This window comes from Somniosus microcephalus, chromosome 11 (genome assembly GCF_052327205.1).
Source record: "Somniosus microcephalus isolate GS21.2 chromosome 11, FLI_Smic_1.0, whole genome shotgun sequence".
NCBI lineage: Eukaryota > Metazoa > Chordata > Chondrichthyes > Squaliformes > Somniosidae > Somniosus > Somniosus microcephalus.
Window position 1 is genome coordinate 221,632,663 of NC_140997.1, and position 15,615 is coordinate 221,648,277.

Consider the following 15,615-nt stretch of genomic DNA (forward strand, 5'->3'; position numbering starts at 1 on the left):
ACCCAATCTCTCCTCATATGTCATTCCTGCCATCCCAGGTATCAGTCTGGTGAATCTTCGCTGCACTCCCTCCATGGCCAGAACATCCTTCCTCAGATAAGGCGACCAAAACTGCACACAATACTCAAGGGGTTACGGGGATAGGGTGGGATATGTGTCGGTGCAGGCTCGATGGGCCGAAATGGCCTCTATCTGCACTGTGGGGTTTCTGTGATTTCTGTGATTCTGTGTGGTCTCACCAAGGCCCTGTACAACTGCAGCAAGACATCCTTGTTCCTGTACTTGAACCCTCTCGCTATGAAGGCCAACATACCATTTGTCTTCTTAACCGCCTGCTGCACCTGCATGCTTGCCTTCCCCTTCTCGTTGCACTTCCCCTTCTCCCAATCTATTGCCATTCAGATAATAATCTGTCTTCCTGTTTTTGCCACCAAAGTGGATAACCTCGCATTTATCCACATTATACTGCATTTGCCATGCATCTGCCCAATCTCCCAATCTGTCCAAATCATCCTGTAGTTTCTCAGCATCTTCCTCACAGCACACACGCCCACCCAGCTTTGTGTCATCTGCAAACTTAGAGATATTACATCTAGTTACAAATTATAAATGAGTGACAATTTTTTTTTTTTACTTTTTTCAACTCTTATGCTCGTAAAAAGCAGGCCTTGCGCACGCTTTTACCAGGCATAAGATTTCTAAGTGTTTTCAGTGGACGGAGATTCTGCAGAAAGCGGAACTCTCCCCCCGCAGAGGCCCTTCTCCAGGGCAGGCATTCTTGACAGATCGGAAATGCCGGTTTTCAGCACATGCGCTTGGCATGCCTGAAACCAGCATTTCCGATGTTCCTGCGGGTGGGTACACAGCGTGTACCCACCCGTGGGGGTCGGAAAATACGGGCCTTTGTCCCTGCTGCAAATTGGGTACAGCAGCGTAGTAGTTATGTTACTGGACTAATATTTTTGTATTTGTTCCTGGGATGTGGGCGTCACTGGCAAGGCCAGCATTTATTGCCCTTGAGAAGGTGGTGGTGAGACGCCTTCTTGAACCGCTGCAGTCCGTGTGGTGAAGGTACTCCCACAGTGCTGTTAGGGAGGGAGTTCCAGGATTTTGACCCAGCGACGATGAAGGAACGGCCGATATATTTCCAAGTCAGGATGGTGTGTGACTTGGAGGGGAACTTGGAGGTGGTGGTGTTCCCATGCACCTGCTGCCCTTGTCCTTCTAGGTGGTAGAGGTCTCGGGTTTGGGAGGTGTTGCCGAAGAAGCCTTGGCAAGTTGCTGCAGGGCATCTTGTCGATGGTACACACGGCGAACATGAATTCAAATCCCACCATAGCAGTTTGAGCAAAGTAAAACCTGGAAATAAAAAGCTCGTACCAGTGAACGTGACTTTGAAGCTGTCATTAAAACCCATTTATAAGCTGGCTCACCGGCAGCACAGGACCTCAAGAGCGGTGCTTAGCTTAAAGGGAACATTGGCTCCAGTCCCACATCAACATAATTGACCCTTAGCTGCCCTATGAAGTGCCTGAGCAAGCCACGGAGTTGTATAAAAAAAACACTTTAATAAACGGCAGCGGTTCAAGGAGAAGACTCGCCCTTACCTTCTCAAGGGCAATAAATGCTGGCCTTGCCAGCAACACTCGTATCCCGAGAATGAATTTTAAAAAAGGACATTTAAAACTGCATTCTAACTGTGGCCTTGTATACATTTATCATTACCTCTTTGCCCTTGTACTTAATGTTCCCACTTTATAACACCCTAAAAAGCTATTGTTTATCTACCTGCAATCACATTTTCAAGGAGTTATGTATTTGCATCCAAGCTGGTATCTGGATCAAAGATTTGGATGAATTTCGAGGATGATCAGAGTATTCTTACTGAATTCACCACGCCCCCCCCCCCCCCCCTTTCCCTTTGCAATCAACTACCCAATGCCCTCCACCTGTTCTTTAGTGCACCAAACCCCCATGGCCAATTTATTCTTGAAGGTTTTAGAGGATTCTTCTCACTGGAGATAATCGACTGGTTTCAGAGCCAAGGGGGTGGGGAGTACAGAGGCGCGAGGCTGGCCTGCACAACCCACACATGCCTAATTCAAGAGTGTCAATGGAGTAAGGTGCGTGCTTGCTATCTCGGTCAGTATAAAGTCTCTGATGAGGAGAAGAACTCGTAAGTAGACAAACAAAGAATGCAAGTTAACGAGCAGTGTTGGTTTTTTGAATCTCTCCTGCAGGTACGTGCTGGGCCATGAGGCTATGAAGCGGATGAAGAATTCAAATGTGTTGATCTCTGGGATGCGAGGTCTTGGTGTGGAGATCGCCAAGAACATCATCCTCGGGGGAGTGAAATCGGTGACAGTTCACGACGAAGGAGACGCGGAGTGGATTGACCTCTCCGCTCAGGTATGCTGGACATTTCCGTAAACCTGAGCTGATTCCCACAGTCTTGCAGGCTCGAATGCTTCTTGTGATCAATGTGCAGTCAATATACCGAAGGAAAGTAAGAGAAGTTCTTCCATTTCTCTTAAACCCCCCTCCCCACCCCACTCTTCCCCCACCCCGGCAAAAAAACCAGAGGGGAGATGAGAATTTTTTTTACGCAGCGCGTTATGATCTGGAAAGCACTGCCTGAAAGGGTAGTGTAAGCAGATTCAATAGTGACATTCTGAAGGGAATTGGATGTATACTTGAAAAGGAAATACTTGCAGAGCTATGGGGAAAGAGCAGGAGAGTGGGGCTACTTTCAGAGGGCCGGCAAAGGCATGATGGGCCGAATGGCTGGCTAAAAGACCTGTCACTATAATGAGATATTCACTAATAAATCCAATAAGGAATTCGGGAGAAACCTCTTCACTCAGAGTGGTGAGAATGTGGAACTCGCTACCAGACGGAGTGGTTGAGGTGAACAGCATTGATGCATTTAGATAAGTAGATGAGGAAGAAAGGAATAGAAGGATATGTTGATGGGGTGGGAAGAAGCATAAACGGCAGCATAAACCTGTAGGGCCGAATGGCCTGTTTCTGTGCTGTAAATACTATGGAATGCTACGTGACGTAAGAAAACTACTAGGCACTTGGTCTAAGCGTTAAACAAAGCTTTAATCAACTGTTTTACAACATGGAGGTCTAGTTGTGTCCTTCACTAGTTCCCATAAAGAATGTCCTGCGCAAGCTGGGCCCATGCCCGGGTATTTATACTCTCCCTGGACAGCGCCACCCGCAGGCCACTCAGTTGATTCATGTCACTACGTATGTTCTGTATGATTCTATGATTTAAACAGCGCCTTATCATGCCATCAAAATGTCTCCGAGGGCTTCGCACGGTCAGTTTCTTTTGGACGCGACTGTTATTTTGTGGGCAAAGACGGCAGCTGTTCTGCACCAGCCATGCCGGAGGTGCCGTCCTTCAGGTGAGACGTTAAAGCGAGAGGTCGTGCGGTGGATATTGAAGATCCTAAGCGATTTATTCAAGGAAGAGCAGGGAGTTCCTGCTGTCCTGGCCAACATTCTCCTTCACTCAGACGATAGCAAAATAATGCGGATGCTGGAAATCCGAAATAACAACAGAAAACGTTGGAAAAACTCAGCAAGCCAGGGCAACATCCGTGGAGAGAGAGACGGAGTCAGCGTTTCGGGTCGAAGACCCTTCGTCTGACGAGTTTTTCCAACGTTTTCTGTTATTTATCCTTCACTCAATGCCGCCCCCACGCCCAAATAAAATAGACTAACTGGTCAGTCATCTCATTGCTGTTTGTGGGCCCTTACAGATTGACTGCTGCATTTACCCATATAACTGTGACTGCGCATTTAAAAAGTAATCGATTGTAATGACGTGCTTTGAAACGTGATGTATATGTAAGTTCGAGCAATGTCCCACTAACAGCAGCAATGAGGTCAGTGACCGGCTTAACATGGTTTTTTTTAATCATGTGGGCGTCGCTGGCAATGCCGGCATTTATTGCCTATCCCTAATTGCCCCTTGAGAAGGTGGTGGTGAACCGCCTTTTTGGCTACTGAGTGGCTTGCTGAGCCCATGTCAGAGGGCAGTTAAGAGTCAGCCACATTGCTGTGGGCCTGGAGTCACACATAGGCCAGACCGGGTAAAGATGGTAGATTTCCTTCCCTAAAGGATATTAGTGAACCAGATTTGATGCCATTGGTTGAGTGAGGAAGGTTTGCCAGTACACGAGGGGAAGTTCCTCCTGTTCTATGGGTGGTGCCTAACATCCACCAGAATAGGAAGGCAGGACCTTTGGTTTAATGTTTCATCTGAAGGATATTACCTTTCCCAGTGCAGTACTCCCTCTACTGCACTGGAGTGTCTGCCTAGTTTATGTGCTCAAGTCTTGGTGTAGGACTCCAGCCAGCAACTTCCTGTCCCAGAGGTGAGAGTGCTACCAGCTGAGCCAAGCAGCCAGGAAACATCCGTCTGAAAAGTTAGCTGTAGCCCATCTAGAGAAAAAATATGCAATGTTGTCATCGTGCCCAGAATTCATTCGTCATTGCACTACGGCTTTACATTAAATGTCAAAGACTTTGTAATGGCAGCAGGAAAGTCATGGGGGGGGGGGGGATTTTAACCTTAAAAAATGGGTGGGTTTGCAGCGCGGGGGTAGTTAAATTATTAAAAATGGGATTGGCGACCTCAACCCGCCCACTTCCGGTTTTAATGGAGCTGGGACGAGGGTCAGGCGGCCAACCCGCTCCCAGGGGGCGGGGCGTCAATTTAAATATTATAATGAGGTTGGAAGTCACTTTTTTAACCTCCATCTTGTTTTTAACTGCATGCGGGCGGGTTTCACACAATTCGTGAAACCCGGCGGTCACAGCAAGGCGGGGACTGCTGGATCCAGGAGGTAAGTGCCTTTATACCTACCTCCTGGATCCAGGGTCCCTACCCAACCCACCCCCGGCGATTGGAGACCCCCTCACGAGGCCTCCAATCACCCCCCTGATGCTGAGGCCGGCCAAGATCCTCCAGTGGCCGGCCACGATCTTCCCTTCACCCCGCACCCCCCCCCCCCAAATCATCCGACCTGATCCTCTCTTTCCCCCCCCCCCCGATCCTCTGCCCGACCCCTGATCCTGTACACCCCCCACCCCCAACACGCTTTCTTCCTTTAACTTCTGGCCACTGTGTCACAGGTCATGTCACTGGTAAAGTGTCTTGTGGGCGGACACTTGTAATATCGGCTTCGACTCCTCATGGTCATTTTTGAAGTGAAGTCTCTGGAGGAAAGTACATTGAAACAGTAAAAGCACCTGTCAGGGTGCAAAAAAATTCCTTGATTTACCTGTCTCCCATTTTTAGTTTTACCTGACAGAAGAAGATATTGGGAAGAACAGGGCAGAAGCGTCGAAACTGCGCCTGGCGGAACTGAATAGTTATGTTCCCGTCTCCTCGTACACCGGGACGCTAACTGAAGACATGCTGCATCAGTTCCAGGTAAAGTAGAAACATCATGTTTAGGGGGGAGAAGAATTCTCTTGAGTCCGTTCGTGGGGTGGAGTAAGCATGCTGAGAAATGAAGTCCTTTTCTACTGAGCGCCTAACGATGTCCTGAATCATGCCCAGGTTACAGCTGTGCCAGTGTTCCTCGGTGTGTTGCCGGGCATGCTGGCGCTAACCAAGGAAGGTTCCCTCAAAGTCCTCGGTTCAGAATTCCAATTTTACCTTTTTGCCCCCAGATTGAGAATTTTAATTCCTTCACCAACTTTCTGTTTTTCTCCAGTTAGTTTCACTTCCACACACCCAACTAGGGGGCCATTCCTCCATCAGCACCTCGACATAATAGTTCAGGTGACTTTGGACCGATGGTTCCCAAAGCTGTCCACCGCTGGGGGTTTACCTCACGTCATGTTGCAGACTGATTGCTGGAGACCTATTGCCGTGAATAGTCAGCAACTCCATTATCATTGTACCATGCGACTACCAGGATGGTAGAAGGGCGGACGCGATGGACCTTGGTCAGCCTTCGTCTAGCAAGTCCTGTGGTTCAAGAGCAGCCTCACTAATGCCTCACAGAGTTCGGTGTTGCCGACACTTGTGATCCTCAGAGGCAGTCCTGATGCAGCGTCCAAACGAGAGTCTGAAGGTGGAGCGGAAGCAGTCGTGTACTCATTTGGCTTTCCTTCAGCACCTCCTGAAGACATCTGCTTGGTACCCCTGCGTCAGGAGCAAGGATGTCTTGCTGCAGTTGTACAGGGCCTTGGTGAGACCACACCTTGAGTATTGTGTGCAATTTTGGTCGCCTTATCTGAGGAAGGATGTTCTTGCCATGGAGGGAGTGCAGCGAAGATTCACCAGACTGATACCTGGGATGGCAGGAATGACGTATGAGGAGAGATTGGGTCGATTGGGCTTATATTCACTAGAGTTTAGAAGAATGAGAGGGGATCTCATTGAAACTTATAAAATTCTAACAGAACTAGACAGTCTAGATGCAGGAAGGATGTTCCCGATGGCGGGAGAGTCCAGAACCAGGGGTCACAGGCTAAGGATAAGGGGTAAGCCATTTAGGACAGAAATGAGGAGGAATTTCTTCACCCAGAGAGTGGTGAACCTGTGGAATTCTCTACCACAGAAGGCAGTTGAGGCCAATTCATTAAATATATTCAAGAAGGAGTTAGATATATTTCTTAAGGCTAAAGGGATCAAGGGATATGGGGAGAAAGCAGGGACAGGGTACTGAGTTTGGATGATCAGCCATGATCTCATTAAATGGTGGAGCAGGCTCGAGGGGCCGAATGGCCTACTCCTGCTCCTATCTTCTATGTTTCTATGTCAGTGCTCCCCTTTGGGTATTGCAAGTGTTGACAGCACTGGGATCCACTCAGTGACTCGCACATTCCACTCGTCCTGACCACTGCTGTTGGGTGTGGTGGCACTTTCAGTGCGTGGATTGTTAAGAGCTAGCCACTGCTTAAGAAGGCTCTCAGTGCACCAACGTGAAGTCTCTGAATCCTGTGCTATTCTTATCACCACTTTAGGTGGGATTAGCCCAATTGTTGCCAGTACACGGATAGCATCATTTAAAATCTTTGAGTTGTATTAAATCATTGAGATTCACCAGGGGGAGGATTTTTTAAAAAGTGTTTTGTGGAGTTATTCTGAGCAGACACAAGGGGCCAAGAAGATGTAACTGGCCATGTTTTTTAAAAATTCCCCTAGCCCTTTTTTAAAGAAGTAATTCTCTCCTCCCCCATACCTCACCGGGCAAATGCCACTCCGAGCTTTGCCTGTAATTTATCAATCCCCAGCAACATGTACTTTGCTATGTTCAAGTATGTGTCCAGACCGCTAGACACAATAGTTAAGGGACAAGACCATGAATCTCTGTTGTGGTTGGATAAACCAAAATTGACTGCATTTTGGATCCTAATCATGTTGGACAGAGCAGCCACGAGGAGCACACACCGATAAATAATGAATGCTAATAGAACAAATCCCACTTTAGTCCAAGTATAGATTCAGATTAGGGACTGCTGTAACTAATTGAGCCTGGCAAGTATGGAGCACAATTACTAATTACCGGAAGATAGTGGTGTCCTCTATTCAGGTATTATAATGGCTGTATAATCCATAGGGTATCCTCTGAGCTTTAATGCTGGAAGTTTGAAAGTGCTTTTGTGTTAGTTTTTTTTATTTCAGTGTTGGGAGAGTGACCTCACTGCTAAAGGGAAATAGGTCCTTCGTATCCACTCTATCGAGGCCCCTCATAATTTTATACAACTCAATTAAGTTTCCCCTCAGCCTCCTCTGTTCCAAAGCGAACAACCCCAGCCTGTCCAATCTTTCCTCATAGCTAAAATTCTCCAGTCCTGGCAACATCCTGGTAAATCTCCCCTGCACCCTCTCTGGTGCAGTCACAATCTTCCTGTAATGTCCTGCTTGTGGTATCTCCGAATGATCTTTTGATCCTTGTTTCCTCCCTGGCAGTTTATAAACAAAACACAAGAACATATGAAGGACATGGGGGAGCGAATCGGATGTACACTATCGAAAATGTGTATAAAATATCTGAACGCCCCAGGAAATCTAGAACGAGGTGCAAATTTGGAAGCGCTCCTATGGTCCCCGGCGCTTTATTCTGCCGTGTCCCAAGGGCTTGACCTGACGGCAGATTTACAGACCCACAGTTTTGGTGACTCCACAATGCCGCCTGTTCCCGACAGGCCGGGTCATTTACACTAATGCTTCCAGCTGATGGAGGGAGAGCTGCATGCGTCTGCTGCCGGCTGCGCTCCTCGAGTGTAACCAACCTTCGGGAATCCTTCACGCAGCTGAGCACCGGGCGCCGTGCATCCGGCGGAGGAACTTTTTTAACTGACCTGATTCCGCGCAGGTAAAATGTTTAAAATTCTCCTCTTAGGTGGTCGTGCTGACCGGGTCCTCGCTGGAGGAACAGCTGCAGATCGGGCAGTTCTGTCACGAGAGGAGCATCAGGTTCATCGTGGCGGACACCAAAGGCTTGTTCGGGTAAGGGCTCCTTCCCAGTTTGCCGCATTGCCTTGATCTTCGTACAGTCTGAGCGCCGCAGGGCGCTTGTCATCTCTTAGAGGTGTGCTCTGACCGGAAGCTGTGAGATTAAAGCTCCTTTAGAAGTTTATTTTCTTATCTTTACTTGGGCTGTGGGTGTCGCTGGCAAGGCCGATATTTATTGCCCCTCCCTATAGCTGCCCTGGGAAGGCGGTGGGGGAGTGGTTTGACACAACAGAGTGGCTTGCTGGGTCACTTCAGAGTGGCGGTCAAGCCTCAACCGCGTTTGTGTGGGGCTGAAGTCACATAGAGGCCAGGATGGGTAAGGACCAACGTTCCCTATAGGCCGCACAGCTCTCTGCCGGTCCCCCGCAGCCTGGAACCGGCTTTTCCTGCACGAACCTCTGAATGGCAGGGAATGCCAGAGCTTCCGGCCTCGGCAGCTGAAGGCACGGCCAATGGTTGAGCGATTATAATCAGGGATGCTCAAAAGGGCTGAATTAGAGGAGCGCAGATATCTCGGGGGGGCGGGGGGGGGGGGGTTGTGGGGCTGAAGGAGATTACAGAGGTAGGGAGGGGCGAGGCCATGGAGGGATTTGAAAACAAGGACGAGAATTTTGAAATCGAGGCGTTGCTTAACCGGGAGCCAATGTAGGTCACTGAAAATTACATTCAAAAAACTATCCTGAACCATTTGCTGATTTCATTAGTGTACATTCGTCAGTTTCTGAGTAAATTGAAATATTCTTTAATGTTTAAAACCTTTTGAAATGTGCCTTTGCACCAAAACAATTTGAAGGGCCTCCTTGCTGGGTCGTCGGCAGGCGCAGTTGGTGAAAACTCGCCAAGCTCTTTATTTCAATCTGTGGGGGAGCAGCCAGTTTTGTGGGCAGGACCGACTTCAAGCGCGATGTTTTTGAAACGTTGTTACAGAACATGGAAACTCGGATTTACACTCGACGTAAAACTAGCGCAAACTCGAGGCCACAATGTTCAGCCAATCGAGGCAGTGTATTTTGAAGTCTTAGAATAGAAGTCATTCCATTTTGGACAGGTTTTTCTTTTTGAATAAACAGTGTAACAATCGGATCGCTCTTCTCAAAGAGCCGGTACGGGCGCGATGGGCCGAATGGCCTCCTGCTGTGCTGTACGATTCTGTGAACTCAGACTGGCTAAACTGCACCGGCATTTGATTCAGTAACAACTGGGGTTTCTGGTTTATTTAACAGCCAGCTGTTCTGTGACTTTGGGGAGGAATTCACCGTGATGGACCCGGACGGTGAGGAGCCCGCACATGCCACAGTGGCATGGCTCACCAAGGTAAACCTGCTTCCTTCACAAATGAGCAACTTGCGGTTTTGTCTTGTCTCTTTCCCGCCCAACCCCGCTCATCAAGGTGAGTGTATCATCGCAGAGAGGTGTCACATACATAGAACATAGAAAAATAGGAGCAGGAGCAGGCCATTCGGCCCTTCGAGCCTGCTCCGCCATTCAATATGATCATGGCTGATCCTCTATCTCAATACCATATTCCCACTCTCTCCCCATACCCCTTGATGCCTTTTGTGTCTAGATAGCTATCTATCTCCTTCTTAAATATATTCAGTGACTTGGCCTCCACAGCCTTCTGTGGTAGAGAATTCCACAGGTTCACCACCTTCTGAGTGAAGAAATTTCTCCTCATCTCAGTCCTAAATGTGCTACTCCATATCCTGAGACTGTGACCCCTCGTTCTAGACCCCCCAGCCAGGGGAAACATCCTCCCTGCATCCAGCCTGTCTAGCCCTGTCAGAATTTTATACGTTTCAATGAGATCCCCTCTCATTCTTCTGAACTCTAGTGAATACAGGCCTAGTCGACCCACTCTCTCCTCATACGACAGTCCTGCCATCCCAGGAATCAGTCTGGTGAACCTTCGCTGCACTCCCTCTACGGCAAGTATATCCTTTCTTACGTAAGGAGACCAAAACTGCACACAGTACTGCAGGTGTGGTCTCACCAAGGTCCTGTATAACTGTAGTAAGACATCCTTGCTCCTGTACTCAATTCCTCTTGCAATGAAGGCTAACATACCATTTGCCTTCCTAACTGCTTGCTGCACCTACATGTTTGCTTTCAGTGACTCGTGTACAAGGACACCCAGGTCCCTTTCTACATCAACATTTCCCAATCTATCACCATTTAAATAATACTCTACCTTTCTGTTTTTCCTACTGAAGTGGATAACTTCACATTTATCCACGTTATACTGCATCTGCCATGTATTTGCCCACTCACTCAACTTGTCTAAATCGCCTTGAAGCCTCTTTGCATCCTCCTCACAACTCACAATTCCACCTAGTTTTGCGTCGTCAGCAAACTTGGAAATATTACATTTGGTTCCCTCATCCAAATCATTGATATATATTGTGAATAGCTGGGGCCCAAGCACTGATCCCTGCGGTACCCAACTAGTCACTGCCTGCCACCCTGAAAAAGACCCATTTAATCCTACTCTCTGTTTCCTGTCTGTTGACCAATTTTCAATCCATGCCAGTATATTACCCCAATCCCATTTGCTTTAATTTTGCACACTAACCTCTTATGTGGAACTTTATCAAAGGCCTTCTGAAAATCCAAAACGTTACCCCACTATTCAAAAAGGGGGGTAGGGAAAAAGCAGGTAATTACAGACCTGTAAGCCTTACATCAGTTGTGGGCAAAATGCTGGAGTCCATCATTAAGGATGAAATAGCGGAGCACTTAGCAAATGGGGACAGGATAGGACAGAGTCAACATGGATTTACAAAGGGTAAATCGTGCTTGACTAATCTATTGGAATTTTTTGAGGGAGTAACTGGTAGAATAGATGGGGGAGAGCCAGTAGATGTGGTGTACCTGGACTTCCAAAAGGCCTTCGATAAGGTCCCACATAAAAGATTAGCATGGAAAATTGAGGCTCATGGGATAAAGGGGAAAGTTTTGGCGTGGATAGGGAACTGGCTGTCAGATAGAAAACAGAGAGTTGGAATAAACGGCTCATTTTCTGAATGGCAGGCAGTAACAAGTGGGGTACCACAGGGATCTGTCCTGGGCCCCCAGCTGTTCACAATTTACATTAATGACCTGGATCAGGGAGTCGGATGCAGCATTTCCAAATTTGCAGACGACACTAAACTAGGAGGTGGGGTGGGCTCAGAGGAAGAGACCAGGAAGCTCCAGAGCGATTTGGACAGACTGGGCGATTGGGCGGATAAATGGCAGATGCACTATAATGTGGACAAGTGCGAAGTTATCCACCTTGGGTGCAGGAACGGGAGGGCAAATTATTATTTAAATGGCAATAGATTGGGAGAGGGGGAAGTACAGAGAGACCTGGGTGTTCTTGTACACCAGTCACTGAAGGCGAGCATGCAGGTGCAACAGGCGGTCAAGAAGGCAAACGGTATGCTGGCCTTCATAGCAAAAGGGTTAGAATACAGGAACAGGGATACCTTGCTGCAGCTGTACAGGGCACTGGTGAGACCACACCTCGAGTACTGTGTACAGTTTTGGTCGCCTCATCTGAGGAAGGATGTTCTTGCCATGGAGGGGGTGCAGCGGCGATTCACCAGGCTGATACCAGGAATGGCGGGAATGACCTATGAGGAGAGACTATGTAGTTTAGGGATGTACACACTGGAGTTTAGAAGATTGAGAGGGGACCTCATAGAAGTGTATAAAATTCTGACAGGTCTAGACAGACTGGATGCAGAAGGAATGTTTCCCTTGGCGGGTGAGAACAGAACTAGAGGACATAATTTAAGGATAAGGGCTAAACCATTTAGGACAGAGATGAGGGGGAATTTCTTCACTCAGAGAGTGGTGAACCTGTGGAACTCATTGCCACAGAGGGCAGTGTACGCCAGCTCATTAAATATATTTAAGAGGGAATTAGATATATTTCTACGGGCAAAAGGGGTTAAGGGTTACGGAGAGAAGGCGGGGACGGGATACTGAATTAAAGGATCAGCCATGATCTCATTAAATGGCGGAGCAGGCACGAAGGGCCGAATGGCCTACTCCTGCTCCTATCTTCTATGTATCTATGTATGTACCACATCCACTAGTTGTCCCTCATCTATTCTACCAGTTGCATCCTCAAAAAACTCCAGTAGGTTTGTCAAACACGATTTCCCTTTCATAAATCCATGTTGACTTTCTCTAATCCCGTTGATATTTTCTAAATGTCCTTTCTTTTTAGTGAGTGTTTATACATAGGTCATTAAAATGTCATGAACAGGTGCAGAAAATAATCAAAAAGGCTAATGGGATGCTGGCCTTTATATCTAGAGGACCAGAATACAAGGGGTTAGAAGTTATGCTGCAAGCTATAGAAAACCCTGGTTAGACCACACCTGGAGCACTGTGAGCAGTTCTGGGCACCACACCTTAGGAAGGCTAGATTGGCCTTGGAGGGCGTGCAGCGTAGGTTTAACAGAATGATACCCGGACATCAAGGGTTAAGTTACAAGAAGAGATTACACAAACTAGGGTTGTATTCCCTGGAATTTAGAAGGTTAAGGGGTGATTTGATCAAAGTTTTCAAGGTATTAAGGGGAACTGCGGGGATAGAGAGAGAGAAACTATTTCCGCTGGTTGGGGAGTCTAGGACTAGGGGGCAGAGTTCAGGAGTGAAATTAGGAAACATTTTTTCACACACAGGGTGGTAGAAGTTTGGAACTCTCTTCCGCAAATGGCAATTGATGCTAGATCAATTGTTAATTTTAAATCGGAGATTGATGGATTTTTGTCAGCCAAAGGTATTAAGGGGTATGGGCCAAAGGCGGGTATATGGAGTTAGGCCGCAGATCAGCCATGATCTCATTGACTGGCGGAAGAGGCTCGAGGAGCTGAATGGTCAACTCGTGTCCCTATGTGCCGAGCACCCTCTGCTCTACGTCGGCGTACAGGACTCGATGGATGTAAAGTAAATCCACAGAAACTTCCTTAACGCGCCTGCGAGACGTTGTGTGCTTTTCCAGTTCATTTCTCTTCTCGCGCTCCATTCGCCATTTTTTCCCCTCCTTCTCCTCCTGTGACCTGTGACCCATGCACCCTCACCTGCACGCTGCTGCTGATGCACAGGAGGGCGCTGGATTCGGTGGCAAGGATAGGGAGTCTGTGGCGGAAGCCCCGAAGACAATAGCTTCAGTCTTCCCAATGTTTAACTGGTGGATATTGCAATTCATCCGAGACTGAATCAGTCGGACAACAGAGAGGCAGTGGAGGGGTCGAGACAGATGGCGGAGAGGTAGAGCTGGGTGTCATCAGCGTACATATGGAAGCTGACCCTCGGGGCAGCATGTGGATGGAGAGGGCCCGGAATATATCCTTGGATGCTTCCAGTGGTAATAGCGAGGGGAGAGTGGGCAGGGGCTGAAGAGAGGCCATTGCTGGAGGTGCTCTGGCTACGATCAGATAGGTAAGAGTGGAGCCAAGTGAGGGTAGTCCCACTGAACTGGGCAAAAGAGGAAAGCGATTACCAATCTCCACCGCGCTCTCCCTAAAAAATGTTCTAGAGGGATAAGAGCAAAGTTCAGGTCACAAACAGTGATATAAATACTCCAGGTGAAAGGAATGCTAAAGTAACTGAAGTAGGTACAGCAGGAGTGAGAAATAAGAAACGTGTTAAGTTAAATGGTGTGACATCGGCAGCATCTCGGCGGAAGCACAGGTTAGGGACTCTGACCCAAATAAGAGTTTAATATATGAACGCTGCCTATGGCCGGGGAGTTTGGCCCTTGGGCCGAGGGGAGGCTTGTGCCTGGGCCGAGGGGGAGGCCTGTGTCTGGGCCGAGGGGAGGCCTGTGCCTGGGCCGAGGGGGAGGCCTGTGCCTGGGCCGAGGGGGAGCTTGGCCCTTGGACCGAGGGGGAGGCCTGTGCCTGGGCCGAGGGGGAGGCCTGTGCCTGGGCCGAGGGGAGAGCTTGGCCCGTGGGCGGAGGGAGGCCTGTGCCTGGGCGGAGGGGGAGGCCTGTGCCTGGGCCGAGGGGGAGCTTGGCCCTTGGACCGAGGGGGAGGCCTGTGCCTGGGCCAAGGGGGAGGCCTGTGCCTGGGCCGAGGGGAGAGCTTGGCCCGTGGGCGGAGGGAGGCCTGTGCCTGGGCCGAGGAGGAGGCCTGTGCCTGGGCCGAGGGGAGGTTTGTTACTGGGCCGAGGGGAGCTTGGCCCGTGGGCTGTGGGCAGGGGGGTGCGGGGGGGTTGTAAAATAAAATCGCCTTCAGTTCCTGAACACCCCAAAGTTACTATTATACTGCACTGCGTGCCGTGTTGGTGCTGCCTGCTCCCGATATGCAGCCAGCGGCAACACCATCACGGACGTGCCCGGTTCGCTGAGGTTGGCAGCCCGGCAGGTTTCAATGGTTTTGCTCTCAGCTCCCTGAGGCTCGCGCTGAGGGAGTCAGTGAAACATAAAGCGGTATGGACGCCGCTTCCGATTCGCTGTCCTTTCTCTGCTTAAAGACTTGGTTGGTAAATAAGTTCCTCGAACTCAAAACGCCGAGCCCTGCAAAGGCATTCCAAAAATCAAATCGCATGGCTCTGACCTTGCCACTGTTTCGTTTTAGGCGAATCCTGGGCTGGTGACTTGTTTGGACGAAGCGTGGCACGGGTTTCAGACGGGGGATTACGTGACCTTCTCGGAGGTTCAGGGCATGACTGAGCTGAATAACTGCAAACCCATTGAAGTCCAGGTCGATGGTAAGCAGCTTTCAGAGCCGGGTGCGCCGTGCCCCGGGAAACACTAGATGGCAGTAAAACCCCACGCTGGTCTCTTACTGTGTCGGAACGCTCCAGAGGTTTACAGCAGCGGACAATGAAGCGACGAGAAGGGCTTCCTGTGTGAAAAGTTTGTTTTAATGTAGATAAAAGTCTTCACTTTTGATCACTCTTTATGTAAAGAATCTTCTAACATCAGCCCTAAGTTTGCCTCTTTCTCATATGAACTTGTGTCTCCTTATCTGTCGCAGTTTAATTTGAAGAACATAAGAATTAGGAGCAGGAGTCGGCCATTCGGCCCCTCGAGCCTGCTCCGCCATTCAATAAGATCATGGCTGATTTACCTCATCTCCACTTTCCTGCACTGTCCCCATATCCCTTGATTCCCTTAATATT

At 48.9% G+C, this 15,615-nt stretch overlaps 1 protein-coding gene across 2 annotated transcripts in view; it reads left to right on the plus strand.

Annotated features, from left to right (window-relative positions):
• Positions 1 to 15,615, plus strand: part of LOC147111264 (ubiquitin-like modifier-activating enzyme 1) — a 316,654-nt gene that overhangs the window by 20,466 nt on the left and 280,573 nt on the right. For both annotated transcript variants that reach the window (XM_086002004.1, XM_086002003.1), the window contains exons 3-7: positions 2,241 to 2,409; positions 5,318 to 5,452; positions 8,379 to 8,485; positions 9,715 to 9,805; positions 15,069 to 15,201. In XM_086002004.1, coding sequence (XP_085858130.1) covers positions 2,241 to 2,409; positions 5,318 to 5,452; positions 8,379 to 8,485; positions 9,715 to 9,805; positions 15,069 to 15,201 — 635 coding nt within the window. The remainder of the gene's footprint in view (positions 1 to 2,240; positions 2,410 to 5,317; positions 5,453 to 8,378; positions 8,486 to 9,714; positions 9,806 to 15,068; positions 15,202 to 15,615) is intronic.